At 42.4% G+C, this 17,360-nt stretch overlaps 1 protein-coding gene across 1 annotated transcript in view; it reads left to right on the top strand.

Moving 5' to 3' along the window:
- The window catches only part of UTP20 (UTP20 small subunit processome component), a 64,734-nt gene that overhangs the window by 16,090 nt on the left and 31,284 nt on the right, over positions 1-17,360 (top strand). Inside the window, exons 15-27 of the mRNA XM_035336179.1 lie at positions 1,560-1,665; positions 2,959-3,109; positions 3,533-3,595; positions 3,919-4,077; positions 4,965-5,041; positions 6,265-6,344; positions 7,047-7,290; positions 8,375-8,575; positions 10,458-10,548; positions 12,640-12,725; positions 13,275-13,400; positions 13,955-14,121; positions 14,659-14,867. Coding sequence (XP_035192070.1) covers positions 1,560-1,665; positions 2,959-3,109; positions 3,533-3,595; positions 3,919-4,077; positions 4,965-5,041; positions 6,265-6,344; positions 7,047-7,290; positions 8,375-8,575; positions 10,458-10,548; positions 12,640-12,725; positions 13,275-13,400; positions 13,955-14,121; positions 14,659-14,867 — 1,760 coding nt within the window. The remainder of the gene's footprint in view (positions 1-1,559; positions 1,666-2,958; positions 3,110-3,532; positions 3,596-3,918; positions 4,078-4,964; positions 5,042-6,264; positions 6,345-7,046; positions 7,291-8,374; positions 8,576-10,457; positions 10,549-12,639; positions 12,726-13,274; positions 13,401-13,954; positions 14,122-14,658; positions 14,868-17,360) is intronic.

Here is a 17,360-nt window from a genome sequence, read left to right as displayed (position 1 = left end):
GGCATGGAAAGGAACAGCCCTTCCCCTTTCTTGCCTGGAATGGCTTTGGCTGACCCGTGCTGCTTGGAAGGCCTCCATCCCCAAAGGAAACTGGAGGTTTAGGAAGGGGATGCTATCGCTGTAATGATATTCTGCAAACCCACCTTACATTCACTAACAAGAGTTCAGCCTTTAAGTATATGGGGCAGCTTTGAAGTTCTCATACAGTGTAGTGTGAAAGTTTAAAAGTGCCTGAATGGTACCATCAGTATGTATTTTTTTCTTCTGAGTTTTTCATTCTTGTTATTTTGGGTAGCTTTTCTTCATTTCTGCATGCCGTTTGGGTAGTTTCACACTGGTGGCTAGCCATGCTCTATCACACTGCTTTCTTACTCCACCTTCTCAAAAGAATGGGGGAGAAAATGTGATGAAAAAAGGCTTAAGGGTTGAGATGAGGACTGGGAGGTCCCTCACCAATTAATGTCATGAGCAAAATAGACTTAGTCTGGGGAGATTAGTCTGTTAGCAATAGGCAATAAATTACATTAGAGCAGCAAGAACTGAAAGGAACTCCCATCCACCGTATTCTACCTCTTGTCCCCTGAGTGGTGCAGGGAAACAGGGAATGGTGGCTGTGGTCAATCCCTAATGCTTCATCTCTGCTACTCCTTCACAGTTACTCTCTGCCCCTGCTTCATATGGCGCCACATGCCTTCCCACGGGCGGCAGCTCCCCCCAGGTCCCCTGCTCCTGCGTGGGCTCCTCTCCACGGGCTGCAGCTCCGGCCCGGGGCCTGCTCCTGCGGGGGGCCTCCATGGGCCGCAGCCTCCTCCAGGCCACATCCACCTGCTCCACCAGGGGCTCCTCCACGGGCTGCAGCGTGGAGATCTGCTCCATGTGGGACCCATGGGCTGCAGGGGGACAGCCTGCTCCACCAGGGGCCTCTCCACAGGCCTCAGGGGAACTGCTGCTGCCTGCCTGGAGCACCTCCTGCCCTCCTGCTGCACTGACCCTGGGGTCTGCAGGGCTGGTTCTCTCTCGCATTTTCTCATTCCTTTCTCTCAGCTGCTGTTGCAGGGGTTTTTCATTTTCTTAAATCTGTTCTCCCAGAGTCCCAACCAGCATTGTGTCCTTTTTGGAGCTGGCTTTTATCTGACAAGGTGCAGCTTCTGGGTTCTGCTCACAGAGGCCACTCCTGCAGTCCTGCATGTACCAAACCCTTGCCACATAAGCCCAGTACAGCCACTTGTAGCATAAAGCTGTCTGAGATTCCTACAACAGTGCTTAGCTCCAGACCTCTGCTTCCTGTGTACGTGGGTGTGATGGAGGCAGATGCAAACTGGGAGATGCTCACAGCTTTCAATGCTGGCTTGCTGGCGTAGGCATTTACTTTGATAGCCAGAGGAGCATTTCCTTTATGGGCTATGATAACAGTTAGAAAATACACATACCACTTCTGGGATCCATGTGTTACTCTATTTCTGTGACTTTAGCCATTTCAAGATGGTCAGGCACCATGCAAACACAAGTCATTGAGACCTGAGTAAATACACAGGTTGTTCTTGTTCTCTTTGCTCCAGGAAGCCTGTTCGTGGCCTGCCAAGCTGTAAGCACTCTTCTCAGTTTGGCAGAGTCTTCTGAAATACTCCATTTGTTACCTGTGGAGCGTGTCAAGAACTTGGTGACGTAAGTAAACTCTGCCTGTTCTGTGGTCCTCGGTGATTTTCCTTGGTATGGCAAAGAGCTGACTTGCTCTTTATGTAGCGGCACGTTAAATGTCTTTTTGTTGATTGCGTGTTCTCTTGTAACAACATTTTGCTTGGTATTGTGATTAGGTATGGTAGCAACGTTATAGCCATTGTTTGTTTAGAAAACCAAGTAAATAGCATGCCAGTTCAGTGGAATTTTCTCTGTAAACCGAAGCTTTCTTAGCCAGCTGAAGAGCAGTGCATCAAATATGTTGCTTTCTAGGTAAGTGCAAATACTTAGAGTACTACATTTGTGTTTTACATTACACTGCAAATGTAGAGCACTTCATTTAGTAACTGTGTGTTACATTATAATAATAAAAGGGACAGTAACAGTGCAATCTGAGTTGTGTCAAAAGCCTAGGATTTGGCAGTCTGTTGGCAGTGTTGGGATTCCCTTGTGTCCTTACATATTCATGTGTGTGCTTGGTCTGCAATTGGATTAGGTTTTGTATGCTCACTTCTATTTATTACAACTCCTTTCTGCTTAAAATTAGCACGTGTTAACTGCGTGGCTGGAGGGACCAAGGGAGACTGTTGATCTCTCTCCAGCAAATGCTGTTGAACTTGTCATATCCCATCGCTATTGTGATGGAGCAGCTCCAAGTCTTTGGTAGTTTTAACTTCAAAATATCCTGTTCAGTTAGGAAAACATGGTGCCCATGTCTGAGGTGTGATGGAGATAAGGCAGCTTGCCCAGATCAAGCAGGAAGTCTTGGCAGGGAGCTTCAGCTGGCTTTTCTGCCAGCTTTGGGTTGGGGATGTGAATCCCGCTTGGAGCGAGGCTTGTTGGGTAGCGGAAGGAGATGCCCCTGTGGGCAGGCAAGATTCCTGCTAATGGTAGAATTGGTGTCCCACCTAAACCTGAATTATTTTTCTGTTGAAGTTGATCACTAAGTGGTCACCTTGGCAGCAGCAGCTGCACTTGCAGACCTATGCAGATTTGTTTTCATCAGCAACGTGTGTGTGTGTCCAACTGGCCAGCCCCAGCTTGATGGGCCTGGATAGTACACAGGCAGAATTTCATGCCTCTTGGGCTGTCATGGGTAACTGGACTTTGAGGCTGCATGCCACCGTCATGAAGTCTGGCCTCACCAGACTGCTGGTGCCAGTAGAGCATGAAGTTGTGGATTTTTCCCATAGTATTGTTACTGTCGCTACTGCCTTGTTTTCAAATGTCTGTATTGTTGCAATACTCTCTGTATGCTAATAAAACACTCTCTTGGTTAAGTGCTTTTCCATCAGACCCCTCTGCGTTGCTGTTGGCTGATCTCTATTACACAAGACTGGCATTGTGTGGCTGCCAGGAACCCCTTTCCCAAGGGAACCTAATGGAGTTGTTTGAGAAGTTGCAACCTAATATCTCCACTGGTATTTCTAAGGTAATCTGGGTTTTTTTGAGCAAATGCAAGATGATTTGTATTTTAGAATTCAATTTAAGTAGACTAATTTTGAGAAAGGATGGAAGGAGGAACGTGAGACTATAAAGCAATTACTTCTGTAACATCTGTTTAGGGCTGTGTCCATTTCCAAGAGGCTGCTGTGGAGCATGACTTTACAGAGGTTAACTTTTAGCCCAGGGACGTTTACCTCTTCCCTAGAAGTGACTTGGAGCAAGAGCCTAATGTATTCATTCTGAATTTCCTGCTAGACTAGAGGAGCTCATCTGTTTCGCAACTCTAGGAGGAACCTAGTGAAATCAGCCTCCTGTGCAAGACATTAACCTCTCTGTAGGTGTGTATGTGTTTGCATATGTACCTTGCATTCTCCTGCATGTTTCTGACATATATTCCCACTTTTTACAGGTCCGACTATTGACTGTCCGAATTCTAAACCATTTTGAGAATCCACCTTCTACAGTGATTGAGGTAGGGCTGAACCTTCTCACTTAACATTTCAAATCAATCTGGTTTTGATGACAGTGAACTGGTTCCTTCTTTGCAGAAACAGACCTTTTTTTCTGCCAAAGGCTGTCCTCTGATTTTGTGCTTTCATGTTCCGGTTTTATCTGATTTTTACCCCCTGCTCCCTAAAGTTTTCACATGTGAGTTCTGATACTTAAGTGATGGAAAGCAGAGCAAGCCCCTTGACCTTGTTCTCTGGTTCAGAAAGGCTCAGACTCTGTAGTTTGTTGAAATACCTTTCAATGAGAAGGGAACTCTAACAAAATGTTTGTAACTTGTTTGTTCAGAGTGATGGCACAGGAGAGCTCCAGTCAGTATTTGCCATATTGCTCCAAGCAGAGCTTGTGCCAGCAACAGTGAATGATTACAGAGAGAAACTTCTCCATTTGAGGAAACTAAGATGTGATATAGTGCAGTCTACAATACCAAGTGGATCTTTGCAGGAGGTGAGTTCTTGCCAACAGGAAGCTGTCACATTCCCATATTCCAAGAAAATGTTCTTATTCCATCATAGGGATTGCAGAGTTTTTAATAACAGTTCAGCTCCCATTGGCCTTGGAAATAACATTTTTGCTTCAATGTTTAGTAGAACAATGGTGGTATCTAGATAAATGCACCACAGTGAGTTTAATCAGTTTTTGATGTCATGCAAAGGAAGGCAAATGATTCCATGGAGAAGTGAATTGTGAGCAAATTTAAAATTCTGACTTTGCCATACCCTCAGCATGGTTCAGCAGTGGAGAGGCTTCTAGAGCTTAGCTTCTGGATCTTTATGGAGGATGAAAACCTTGTCTAACTGGGTTTGTTGCACCTCCTCCATGGCTGAGCAAATGGGGATGTCACTTTTTAGATGCTGGAAGGATCACAGTTCTGCTAGCTAGATGTTCATGGATTTGGTGGGAAGCTGTTTGTTTGTTTTTGTTGTTGTTGTTGTTTGTTTTATTTCTAATTACTTTTATGGCTGTTGCGGTACCTTTATCATTTTTTTACCTTGACTTCTAAGCTCGTGAGGAAGGGTTGTAGGTCAGTTCAACTGCGTGTCAGATTGCTGTGCAGAACTGGTTTTTGCACATTCATGTGATGTAGATACGGTGGATAGATCTCAATGCAGCATAGAGTTAATGGGGTCTACAAATCTCCTTATGAAACTGTGAGACAAAAAATGATGATATGTGTGACTCGCTTCATTATGGGTAGTACTTCTGAGAGTATCTCTGATCAAAGTTTCATGTTTGAGAAGAAAGATTAGAGGTGGTTGGTTGGTCTTTAACTGTTGCTTTTAACATTTCAACTTTTTAACAACTCAACGAGGTGGTTTCATATGCCATTCTAGGTGCCTCTTCGGTATTTACTGGGGATGCTTTATATTAACTTCAGCCCTCTCTGGGATCCTGTAATTGAACTCATAACGTGAGTATGTGCGGTTGGATGCTGCAATCTGTGGCTGTCTCACAGAATGATTCCTTCCATTGAAGGCTGAGGGGAGGCCTCATGGCAGCCTGCAGCTCCCTCACAAGGGGAGCGGAGGGGCAGGTGCTGAGCTCTGCTCTCTGGGGACAGCAACAGGACCCAAGGGAATGGCACGGAGCTGGGACAGGGGAGGATCAGGCTGGGGGTTAGGAAAAGGTTCTGCACCCAGAGGGTGGTCGGGCACTGGGACGGGCTTCCCAGGGAAGAGGCCAAGGCACCGAGCCTGACGGAGTTCTTTCGGACAACACTCTCAGACGTAGTGTTTGATTTCTGGGTGGTCCTATGTGGAGCCAGGAGTTGGGCTCATTGATTCTTGTGGGTCCTTTCCAACTCAGGATATTCTTTGATGATTGTTTTGTGAAGAAAAGCTGAGGTCAAAATGTCTGATTTGGAGAGATCTATGCTTGAGAGCCTTTGTGTGAAATCTTTCCTAATGGATTTTCTCTCTCAAATGAATTACAGCCTACACAGACTGTTAGGTTTTAACTTAATTTCTGATTTTTCTCACTATTAAAGGGAGCTTGCAGCAAATATAGTTAAACAGTATTGGAATTTGAGTCCAAGGTAGCAGTATTTGATTAGTGTTTCACAAATGCTCAAGTGCATTTCAGTTTCCCCATCTCTGACTTCTATGTCCTTACTGAAAAAAAAACCTCTAAACCTTAATAACATTGAGTGAGGAAGACTTACCATGGTGACAACTGAGCTGAGTACTGAAGTCAATGTCTCTGCTTTTAGCATGACTTTATCTCCTTGTGTTTTTTTTTCTTTGTTGTATGATTAGAAAGGATGGGATTTTCACCATCAAACAATTGAATTAATAAAAATAAATAAATAAATCAGCTCTTCAAAAGATATGTCCATTCTAATTCTTCCTTTGGTCCTATCTGATATTACTGTACAGAAGTCAGTGGAAAGCTCAAGAATAGTTTTACTCAACTTGAGTTCATTTGAAGTCATGGTATGCAACCAGATTATTTTAATAACAATTGACATTTGGGATCTATGAATGAAGGCAAGGAAGTTCTACAGCTGTATCCTGCAGATGTCCTGTCTTCGGACACCCACATTAAAGCAGTAATCAAAGCCTCTGATTTTATTATTAACTTCCTTGACATATGGCTTTTTTTTTCTTTTAATTTCATGCTCTTATGTTTTGTTAGTTCTCATGCAAAGGAAATGGAGAATAAACAGTTCTGGAAGGTCTTTTATGAACATTTGGAGAGGGCTGCTGTCTATGCTGGTAAGTCACAGCTCTTACATGGCGTTTTGACAGTAACCCAGCTAATTGTGACTGACATGCAATTATATTTTTTATGTGCCCCAAATTTACGTTTAATGGAGGAATTTCAAACTAGAGCTCTTGACTGCCCGTGTCATGTGCAGGGCAGGAATGGATAGGCTTGGGAGAGAACTGTGTCTCTTTTTGTCCTGAACACCAAGAAGTAGACAGAAATGGCCCCTGTATTACAGGAGGGAGTTGCAGGTTGTGGAAAGCCATGCATCAGCTTCATCTCTACTTAAAGCTGGCCTTTCCCAGACTAATGAGGAACAATAAAGAAATCTGTATAATAAGACAGACCATTGTTCTGCTCCGTAGATTCAGTGGAATTCCTGAAAACACTGTTTTTCTTTGGTGTACTATGTTTACGCTTGAGATTTATCTGTGAACACATGGAATCCATGTCGCAATCTCACAACAGAGATGTGAGTATGTGGCTATTTGTTGACTCCTGTTATTCAAGAGAACTTAGCTGAATTAAGGCTGAAAATATCCTAGATTACATTCTGAACAATATGGGTCTTTCAGGTCAGTGTTAAATACAGTTGTCTGAACGGGTACTTGGCGTCAGGAGTATTACTTTCATGATGGGGGGATGATCTCTTGCTACTTACTGACAGTTACGAAGTAGCCTAAAGATACTTCCTATCATCTGTTCTATAGAAATGGAGCTGCAAAATGAACTAGATGAACAGGAGGTCAGCATTGCTGAAACGGAAGGTGAGAAGATGCCAGAAGGAAGGGTGGGCACTGTTTTCCTGGAGCAGCTGAAGACTAGAACAGACTGCAGTGAGCGGTTGGACCACACAAACTTCCGTTTCCTACTGTGGAAAGCACTGGACAAGTTTCCAGACAGGGTGGAGCCTCGGTCAAGGGAACTCTCCCCACTTCTGTTGAGGTTCATTAGGTAAGTTAGTTTTATTTTTATTTGAGAGGACACATTGTTTTCAGTTGTTTCCAGTGTTGCTGAGCTTAGTCAATGGCTAGCTCTTCATAGACTTTATTTCTTAAATACATAACTAATATGCTGTTTCCCACTACGATTACTTTTTAATTGAAATGTGGATTCTGTTAGAGATGTCACAAGAGAGGGAGGCTGAAATTAAACTGGCAGCATGTTTCTGCTGCTCAGTCTCTCGTTTATCACCTTGCCAGTGTCACAGCCTCATCACTGCATTAGGGGGGTGGTTTCAGTGGAAGTAAAGTTTCTGCTTTCTAAAATGAAAACACATTTTAATTTGAAATCACAAAAGATAGGGGTAGGGAAAATGCTGTGTTTGTTAGCGAGTGATCCAGTTTCTCCTTGAAACAGTAAAGATTGTTTAAACAAGTTAACACTGTATTTATTTCCTTGTGCTTTCTACATAGTAATGATGATTTTATCTAGTTCTATGGATTTTCCAATATAATAGATGAAGGCTGTCCAATTGCATTGTGAGCTCTATATTGTCTACCAGAGCAGTTACTCTGCCAAATAAATAGTTGATTCTGAGCTGTTCAATTTCCTGCCCCTGGAGGGAGAGCAGAGATGTGCTTGCATGCACGCACATTTCAGATAGTATGATGCACGTGGGGTGATCTCATGGCCAAGAAGGGTTTCTGACAGTCCTTTTCTGTAATTAAAAAAAAATGTTTTGCTTGCCTTCCAGACACCCTCTGCCCTCCACAAAGCCTCTTTACAGATTTATCATAATTCAAAAAATAATTCTCAAAAAGAGTTTGCTTCTTTTTTCCCTTTTCTACCTGGTACCTCCAGTCTCCATTAGTGTATATGGTTACTACCTTATCTCTCTGCAGTCTGTAGGCAAAGTAGCTTGTACTTACTGAAGTGTACTCCTTTGTGAATTTTTAGCCATGTAGTGTCCCAAGACACAGCACCATTAATTATGAGAATATGAGAACACTAGATTGTTCAGTTTCTGAAACCCTGAACCCTGAAACAAGTTTCTTAATTCCTTCTTCTTTTCTTTTTTTTTTTTTTTTCGACACAGAAATGAGTACTACCCAGCAGATTCATTAGTGGCTCCAACTCAGGATCTTAGAAAGAAGACTAGTGGTGCAGGAGCAGCAAAAGAATTGTCTAGTGAAGAAGTAAATGATGTTACTATGGAGGATGAGGAGGAAGAAAAGGAAGAAGGAGAGCCAATTACTATAGGGCTTCCAAAAAAGAAAACAAGAAGAGCAGCTGCTAAGTAAGTATTTTTAGTTATCCATTGCTAGTGCTTTTGTGGAAAGGCAGATTGAGAGGCTCATGTCAAGATAAAAGCTGTGTTTACATATATACTCCTTTTTCTTCATTTGCTTGTATTTTGTATTCTTTTACAGTGGGTTATAAGCATTTTAGAGTAACAAACTCTGCTTGCACAGTATCAGCCATCCAAAGGCCTGGCCCATGATTTATCATCAGATCATTACCTGCCATCTGATAATCTTGGCTTGTGTTACTTAAAGTAAAACTTATATTGTATTCTGAACATGTTTTTAAGTACCTGCTCTATCCTTGCTTCTCTGTTTGTATTTGTTGGTCTTTTAAACCATGAGCATTGTCAAACGTTGAAAAATCACTGAGGTAGTTTGATACTGGGATTCTGCCATTACCAACTGTTAAAAATCTTGGTCCCGGTCATCATCTTGTGGACACAAATTTTTGTGCCTTGATATTTTCATTTTTTGATGTTTTAAACTGAAGCTACATGGCATTAAAATGTTAGTGGTTTACAGAACGCTGTGTTTTACTGAATACACGCAGAACTTGGGTCTGTATGAATTCTCCATGATTTCTTTAATGAGAGCCTCTTTACCCCGATGACCTCTACCAAATGTCATTACAATTACTTCACATAGCTTTGTGTGTTGCCTGTATTTTATTTTTTTTAATTTTATTTTATTTTTTTGCAAAGGGTGGTGCTTGAAATGACAGAGGACTAAAATGTCACCTTACACGTTGGGAATATCATGAGTATTTGTGATATAACCTGTATTGTCATTTAATCCCAGGCTTCTTATAGGTGTTTCATTTTGTTCTTAGATTCTGCTTTTTAGCAATTAAAATACTGTGAGGCTCCAAGATTTTATTTTTTTTTAATTTCCATCTCAGAATGTCCATGTGCTTAAGTAGAAATATTAGTTCCTGGTAGCAGTAACAAACCCATAAAACAGATACTGGAGACTTGTTAATGAGTTCTGGAGTGACCTCTCTTCATCCCAGTGGTGAGCAGTTTGTGCTGCTCACTCTGTGCTGCAGGAGGCGAGCTCTGGTGGGGGCTGTGCCCCAGGGCCTTTGCTGAGGGTGTTTTGCTGGAGCCCACCAGGTATGGCTGAGGCAGCAGAAGGACCCACACCTGCCCCGTGCTTGGTGTGGGGCTGCCAGCAAGTCTTGTTCTCGCCCTTTGGCTCAGCCCGGCCATGGACCAGCTGAATGTCTGGAGAGTTGAGTGTAAGCCACCATGGGCAGCTGCTGAACGAGGACAGCCTCTGCCAGCCCCACCATGCACGTGGTAGATGAGATCTTCCACCTTCCTTATCCTGGTCACCTCTCTTCCCTACTACAAAGTGGAAATGGGGCAGCCTCCTCTTGGAACTGACACCCAACTGTGCCTGCAGCCTGGAGCCCAGCCACTGTCTGTGCTGAAATGCAGCTCTTTGTGTTGGTAGGAGAAAGATGGGCAGCAGCTAAGGAAAAATAAATAAAGAGGTAAATTCAACTGTTTGGTGTTCCAGGCTGAGCTGGGAGAAAGAAGAAAGCCACATCCTCACTGTTTATATTCCTTTCTCACCAAAGACTGAGCCCAGCTGGTGTTATTGAGGAAATGGCCTTCTCTGTACAGTGGAGTGACACCTGGGAGAAATGGCTTAGGAGAGAGAACAGGATACAGCCTGCTGTGGCTCTGAAATGGAGATCCATAGACTTGGGATCCTGTTGGTTTTTTCCTTCTGGTTAATCAATTTTATTAAATGTTCCCCATACATTTGTGATAATGTGGGATTGTTACTTTTAAACATTAGTCTAAAAAATAATTTCTTTTAGACATTAAAAAATAATAGAAAAAGTAATTGTTTTATTTTGTTTTACAGGCAACTAATAGCTCACTTAAAAGTTTTCTCTAAATTCTCGAATCCTCGTGCGTTGTATCTGGAGCCGAAGTTAAACGCGTTATATACCCAGGTGATGCTATTTTCTGGCATTTAGAATTACTGCTAATAAACGCACCCCTTCTTGTCTGCAGTGCCCGTGACTGCAAAAGTGTATCATTTTCTGATGCCATGGCTGGTGGCTGGAAAAGAAACTGTGCTTGCGAGGGCTTCCTAGCAGTCTTTAGTTGAAGCAAACCCCCTTAGGTATGTCAAGCAGGTCTTTGCTGGCTTAGTTTGCCAGTACTGGCTCACGTGAACAGATCTGGCAACCGAAAAGGTAGCAGGCTTAGGCAGTGTGGAGGAGTGGCTGCAAGGAGAATCTGTTCCACTTGCACAGCAGCATCTGGAAGAGGACTTTGAGCCCAAAGCCTGATAAACCAAAGAGGTTTGTTCTTGACATACAGTGTTGTATCTATAGAGAGCATGGCCAGTGTGAACAGTGGATCATTTTTCATCAGCTGTTCTTACAAAATTGTTACAGTTCTACAGCTTTCAGCATTCCCCATTGTAACTTGAGATGGAAAATGTGGAAAATTCAGGATCCTCATCCTGTCTGGCATTTGGAGAAGGGAAGTGCAGCCATAGCTGTCATTATGGAGAAATACACTTCTGCAGAAAGGGAGAGGAAATACAAATCTCTCTTGAGTGTCTCTCTCTCTTTTTATTTTGTTTGTTTAGTTTTAGTGGCTGATGTTGCAAGTCCTTAGCCTGGCATAGGCATGTGCACTGGCTGTGTGTAGTGGATTTACTCACTGTCAGTATCAACAAAATTGGAACTAAAGATAAACAGATATTAAGTGAATAAGCAGCAAACAAGGATTAAAGAGCAGAGCCTAGATAATGCCTGTCTCTTCTAACTTTGAATAAGGAAAGCAGGAAAAAAGTCTACGAAATGCAATGGGAGAAACCAGTCTATAAAAATAACATTGAAAAAAGTAATAAATGATTTTTTTCTTGAAGAATGTTCAGTTTGATAAGATTCCTTTTTGAGAGATTTCTCTGAAGGAATTGTCAAAAATCAGGTTCTTAAGAACGTTTCTAGGTCTTAGATCCCTAAAGAGCATGTTTTATTAATTTTATTGTATTTTGTTGGTTCCAGATTTGTTCAGATGATTGAGGTTTGCTCTGGTTTTTCCAAGTTTGTATTCTCTAAGGTTATGGTCAGTGGGCTGTAGAACTGTATTAAGTAGTATGAACTTGCTAGTTCTCTGGGTTTCATCTGGTGCTTGGTGTGGAAGTTGGAAGGTCCATTAGTTCCCAAACCTGAGAATCTCTGGTGACCATCCGCTTCAGTTCAGTCAAGCTCAGAGTTTTGTGTAGGAACAGTTGGTCCACATGTTTGCTTGCCTGTATACTTAGGAAAACACTGAGCAGATGTGTGCAGGTCAAAGCAGTGTGTGAAAAACAGCCTAATATTAAAAAAATAAATAAAAAAGGAGAGAGATTACTTAATCACTTACTGTTTTTCAGTTCTGTGACAGCATATTTATTATCACCGGTGTGTCCATCTGGCATAGGGACGTCATGGCAAAGTGGCCTTTGATGATTCTAGCCTGTGCTGTTTGGTAGGAGACTGCAGAGCTGATAAAGGTGCAGCCTGGGGAACTGACCTGTATTTCTTAGTGCCTAGGCTATTAAAATTCATCCTATAGAGAGGGTGAATCTCAGTGAAACTTTACATATCAGGTCCAATGAGCGTTTTATGTCTGTCAGAGGGGAAAGAAAGGCAGGTGTCTTGGGGTGGTTTGAGTAGCCGGCTTTTTATTTCAGTCTTAGCAGATGTACAACTAGGGTTGAAAACTCAAGCTGATGGTGGTCCAAAAGATGATTATGAAAAAAAAAAAAAACACAAATATTATAACTATCCTCCTGAAGGCGGGGGGAGGGCAGGAATGGCAGTGGAAAGTATATGTGAACTACCAGCAGCCATGTCTGCTTTTAAGAGTGACAGTCACGTATTCGCACCTTGCCTTTATACTGACAACACATGTTCTGTTTCCATTTTGGTAAGGTAGCCCAAAACCTGCTTGAGTTTGGAAGCAGCTCAAGAGTTGTTTCACTCTTTTTGTTAAGCACTTGTCTTCTACATAGGGCTTCATTTTGTTTCTTTTACCAACTGCAGTTACTGTCCCATCAAGACCAGAACGTGCAGAGAATAGCTCTTGACTGTATGATGACATACAAGCATCCTCATCTACTGCCATACAGGTAAAAACCTTTGTATTATTTTTGTACCAGTGAATGAGCGTGCTGTCATATCAAAAGTTTACTTGGAATCAGTTGCCTCAGAGGGAGACAGCCTTGACTGTGTTTGAAGAAACATGGATAAATTCTAATTTTTAATTAGCTATATATTTCCTACCTAAAACAGGAAAAATGGCCAAGATGTGGGTCAGTGTCCCCCTTTTTTTGTGCAAAAGGGCAACACTTTCATTCTGTCACCCAACTGCATCATTTTCAAAGAGGGCTTTTTTCGTGATGATTTATAACCACCCAGTGAAAATAGCAGCATAAAACTGTAGTTTGTAGTTGAATAATCTCTTCAGAATGTGTCCAGGAGGTACTTGCCTAGATAATTATCTTAATCTTGCTGATTTATAAGTATTTTTTGACAAAAGGGTGGGAACGTGGTACTTTAATAATTTATCTACAGCATAGATAGAAAAGTTGATAGATAGTTGTGTGTGTGTGTGTGTATGTGTGAGTGTCTATTTTGACAGCCCCCACCTGCCCACAAACAATATTTATTACTTCCAGGGAGAACTTGCAAAGGCTACTGGAGGACAAGAGCTTTAAAGAAGAAATAGTCCATTTCAGTATTTCTGAGGAGAACGCAGTAGTAAAAATGGAGCATCGACCATATCTCATCCCTGTTCTTATGAGGTTTGTTGTGAAGTTCTGGGATAAACGTTTCATATCAAAGTACTGTGAGCAGAGATGTAATGCTGCTGCTTCTCATTTTAAACAGTTGAGATAAACCCAAGGTTAGTGGTATAGGTTGACTTCTTAGTTTGTGTCGGTTGTATGGCTTTGTTTTCTTTAAAAACAGCATTTTGGTCAATATTGCTTCTTTTAAGGCTTAGAGAGAACTGTGAAACATTTCAATTCACTGAATATTCTTACTAAGATACAATAATGCAAATTGTGCAGATTTCTTCTTCAGCAGTAGCTGTCCTCAATCTAGCCTGCAGGTATTGTAGTTCTATACCTGAAGTCTCCAGCAAAGCTTCTGTAGGTGAAGCAAAAGCTGGTCTTTCACTGTGATGTTTCTGAGCACTGTGTAGAAATTCAGAGGAGACTTTGGAGGGGGAATTCCTGTTTGTTTTGTTCATGATAGTCAAAGTTTTTAAACCAAATCAAGTTTCTCCTGCAGAGTAAGAGGCTAGGAAACAGAGAACTTGCTGAAAGCTAATACAACCTCTTTTTGTCTCTTGAAGAATTCTCTATGGCAGGATGAGAAACAAAACGGGCAGCAAAACTCAGGGCAAGTCTTCAGCAGGCACTCGCATGTCAATCGTTCTGCGGTTTCTTGCTGGCTCCCTGCCAGAAGAGATACGGATGTTCTTGGATCTGCTCTTTGAAGCTGTGAAGCAATTCAGTAATGGTAGGTACAGGCAGGAGAGTGTGAGCATCTAGTTCATTCTGACCTATAGGAGGAGAAATACACATAGTGCTGTTACATGCTTCAGTTTGTCTCAAATGGCTTCCTTGGAAGGATGAAAGGATGAAAGTAGACTTCTGATAAGAAGGGGGATTTCCCTGAGGTTTTACTTGTGAAGCACAATTGCTATCTTTTATGGATCTCAGGTCAGAAAAGCTGAATGACTTGCCACAGCTGTGCACGTAAGCTATAGCAGACCAGGAATGAGCAATTACTGGTATTGTAGCCTCCGTGCTGTCCTTCTCATGTAACGTGCTGCTGAGCACTAGGCTACCGGTATGTGATGGCAGTAAACAGAGGTTATAAAGTGCTCTGATACTGAGGCAGTGAGAGATGGATGGATATCTGGAGCTGTCTTTATTTAAATAGCTGAATCTGAGGAACTGTAATTTAGGGCCAGGTGACACTGGTTTTTATTGTAAATTATTTCCAGTGTCTTTACAGTGCTTGTCTAACTTGCTGACCCTTTTTCTATCACAGGGCCTTGCCAGACTGCAGTGCTTCGAAGTATGTCAGAGCTGGATTTAGCTAAAGTCCTGCCTCTTGGGCGTCAGCATAGCCTCTTCAATGGTCTCGAAGTTGTATTGAAAAACATGGGACATCTGATCAGTCAGTACCTACCTGAAATTCTACAGATTATGCTGTGCATGACAGCAGTGGTGTCCTGCATCCTCCAGCAAAGAGAGAAGGTATGATACATAGTATATGCATGTATATGTATATGCATACCAACGTGTAAATGAAGATCCTTTCCCTTAGCCTGCAGTTGTACAAACATCTTCATTGATTCAGATAAAGATAAGTTCAATGCTTGCATGCAGTGAAGCTTAGCGATTAAATGTCAGTCAAAATAGAGGCCAGTGATATTTGTCTGAAAGTGCTACAGGGCTCAGACAGTGCAGGCAGAGTTAATATCTTTAAGAACATGCTTTGGAGTGCATTTTTGCTTGAATTAGTGTGGAGATTTGGAGGTTGCTACCTGTGGAAGGAAGGATGGTTATGAGGAGAAAGTAAATGATTTGTTGTAAGGGCACAATTGAATCTTAAGGCCAGAGGTTGAAATGGCCTTAAAGATGTAGTTTCTTGGTTGCAAGGACAGACCACTGGAGCAAGGAGAGGAGAGGATTTCAGGTTTCTTGCCTGGGGACTTGAGAGTAAAACTTGTCTTTGAGGTGCTTTGTTGTGTTGCCAGATGCAAGGAGAGCTCAGCATTGTGGATGATCGCAGTGATTATCCAGAGTGAATGTCTTCTGTCATGGGGCGCAGGGAGAACGTGGCTGCCAGCCATGCTTTCAGCACAATAGAAGCACATCCAGCTCTTCATCAGGAGCAGTCATGCCAATCCACTGTCACAGTCTGGGTCTCAGCCAGGTACCTGCAGAGCTCTGGGAATGTTTCTTCCCTTGGCGTGCAGTGGCTGTGCGTGCAGTAAGAAACAGGTGAGGGAACTATTCTGTTAAAGATTGGCTGCAACTAAAGAAGAGACATGTTGTTTTATTGCTGCCCTGTGCCCAGGAGAGCAGCACACAGACCGCTGAGCTCATTCCCACACCAGTAAGACCTTAAATGTGTTAGGAGGATAGAGACTTTGAGTTGCCTGCTAGCTCTTCCTTGAAACACTTTACAGCATCTTGCGGAGGCCCTGCTATCGCAGGGGGCTCTGTTGCCAGTTGTTTGGAAGGTACGACGTTGAGCCAGGCTTTTATGCCTTTCTAAAACTCCTGTCTTTGCCAGGCTTCAATGCAAATAGAGTCTTCAGTGCTCAAGTCTAGTCCTGCAGAGCCTGATCATATATTAGGAGAGAAACAAGCAAACTGCAAAGTCATCATCATCACTGCAGTGTTGAAAGGAATTACAAGAGGATAGACTGAACAAGGGATGTTAGGTAATGAATGTTTTGTCACCATGCACGTATGTTCTTGCCAGGACCTGTCTGTGAGCATCCAAGGTTAGAGCTTGTCTCATAAACAATCCAGCAAACAAAGCAAGCTGTTGCAGTCAGGTAGCATCCAAGGTCCCATAGTTGTCTGCTAGCTGCACAAAACCCTAAATGGTCTTCAGTGTGAAGGGAAAGGCAATTCTGTAGGACTGCAGCATCCCACTTAAGCAACAGATTGCATGTGCCTGCATGTTTTAAACTGGGAAAAGAGTTTTAAGAACTGCTTCATTCATTGCTGGGATATGCACATTTTGCCTGGGTTACTACAGTAAACCTGTCACCATTTTGTAACTTGAGCAGTGACAGTTTATCATTTGCCTGAACTTAATTTAGCACTTCATTAGTCCATAAGATGTTAAAAGCTCAAGGAAGAGTGTAAGAAATCTGTTTATCTTGGCTAATGATTAGGTGACATTCTTGGGGTTTGAGAGTAATTTATTGCAGGCTGATAATGCCTGGAGAGTTAAACATCTGCTTCAACAGTTTTAAGCTAAGTTATTCATTTCACGTTTCCTACCGATTGTGTTCCATAATGAGTTTCTTTGTCCTTTTGAAGTCTTCATCTCAGAGGACTGCTCTTCTGGCAGTTGAACTGTGGGAGACTCCAAATTACTTTGTTTGGTCACCATTAACAATAGCAGACTGGTTTGTGCTTCCTGCATAAAAGTAGGTGCAGGTTCCTGCACCTGTTCCTGTAGGTGTTTGGCCCTTCAGAGCAGCTCATGGGCTGTTTGGAAGCGGTTTCCATGCCATTACATTACTATACTTCCGCACAGTATGTGAGGTCCTAGGCAAGAGCATCTTAGGATCCTTATCCACCATCTCCTCTTTGGTTTTTGATGTGTGATTTTGCGTGCAGAGGTAGTGTAGCAGTTACTGCATGGTAGAAGGTGTCTTCAGAAACCCATATTCACATCAAATACAAAAATCCTGATGTCAAAGCCTCACTGAAAGATACCAGAGCTGCTTTGCAAAATAAGAGAGATGTATGTTAATTATATGTGGTGGATATATAATGGAGACCCTGAGGATCCCATGATTTAGCTTCAGTCTCAGACAGTGGCCTTTATTTGCTCTGACATGGGTCTCTTGTTTCTGAGACAGGAGTCTTGAGTATCTCATGTGTTTGTGCTGTAAGCTGCATTGCACAGTATGGAAGTAATTTAGGTCACTCAAGTCATAATAGACTCTTCTCCCCAAGGAGAAGAGAATGCAGCAGTGCATAAATAACTTCATGATTAGC

The sequence above is a fragment of the Oxyura jamaicensis genome, chromosome 1, assembly GCF_011077185.1.
Source record: "Oxyura jamaicensis isolate SHBP4307 breed ruddy duck chromosome 1, BPBGC_Ojam_1.0, whole genome shotgun sequence".
Classification (NCBI taxonomy): domain Eukaryota; kingdom Metazoa; phylum Chordata; class Aves; order Anseriformes; family Anatidae; genus Oxyura; species Oxyura jamaicensis.
Note: the sequence above shows the minus strand (reverse complement) of the source record. Positions and strands in the feature narration are given on the sequence as shown.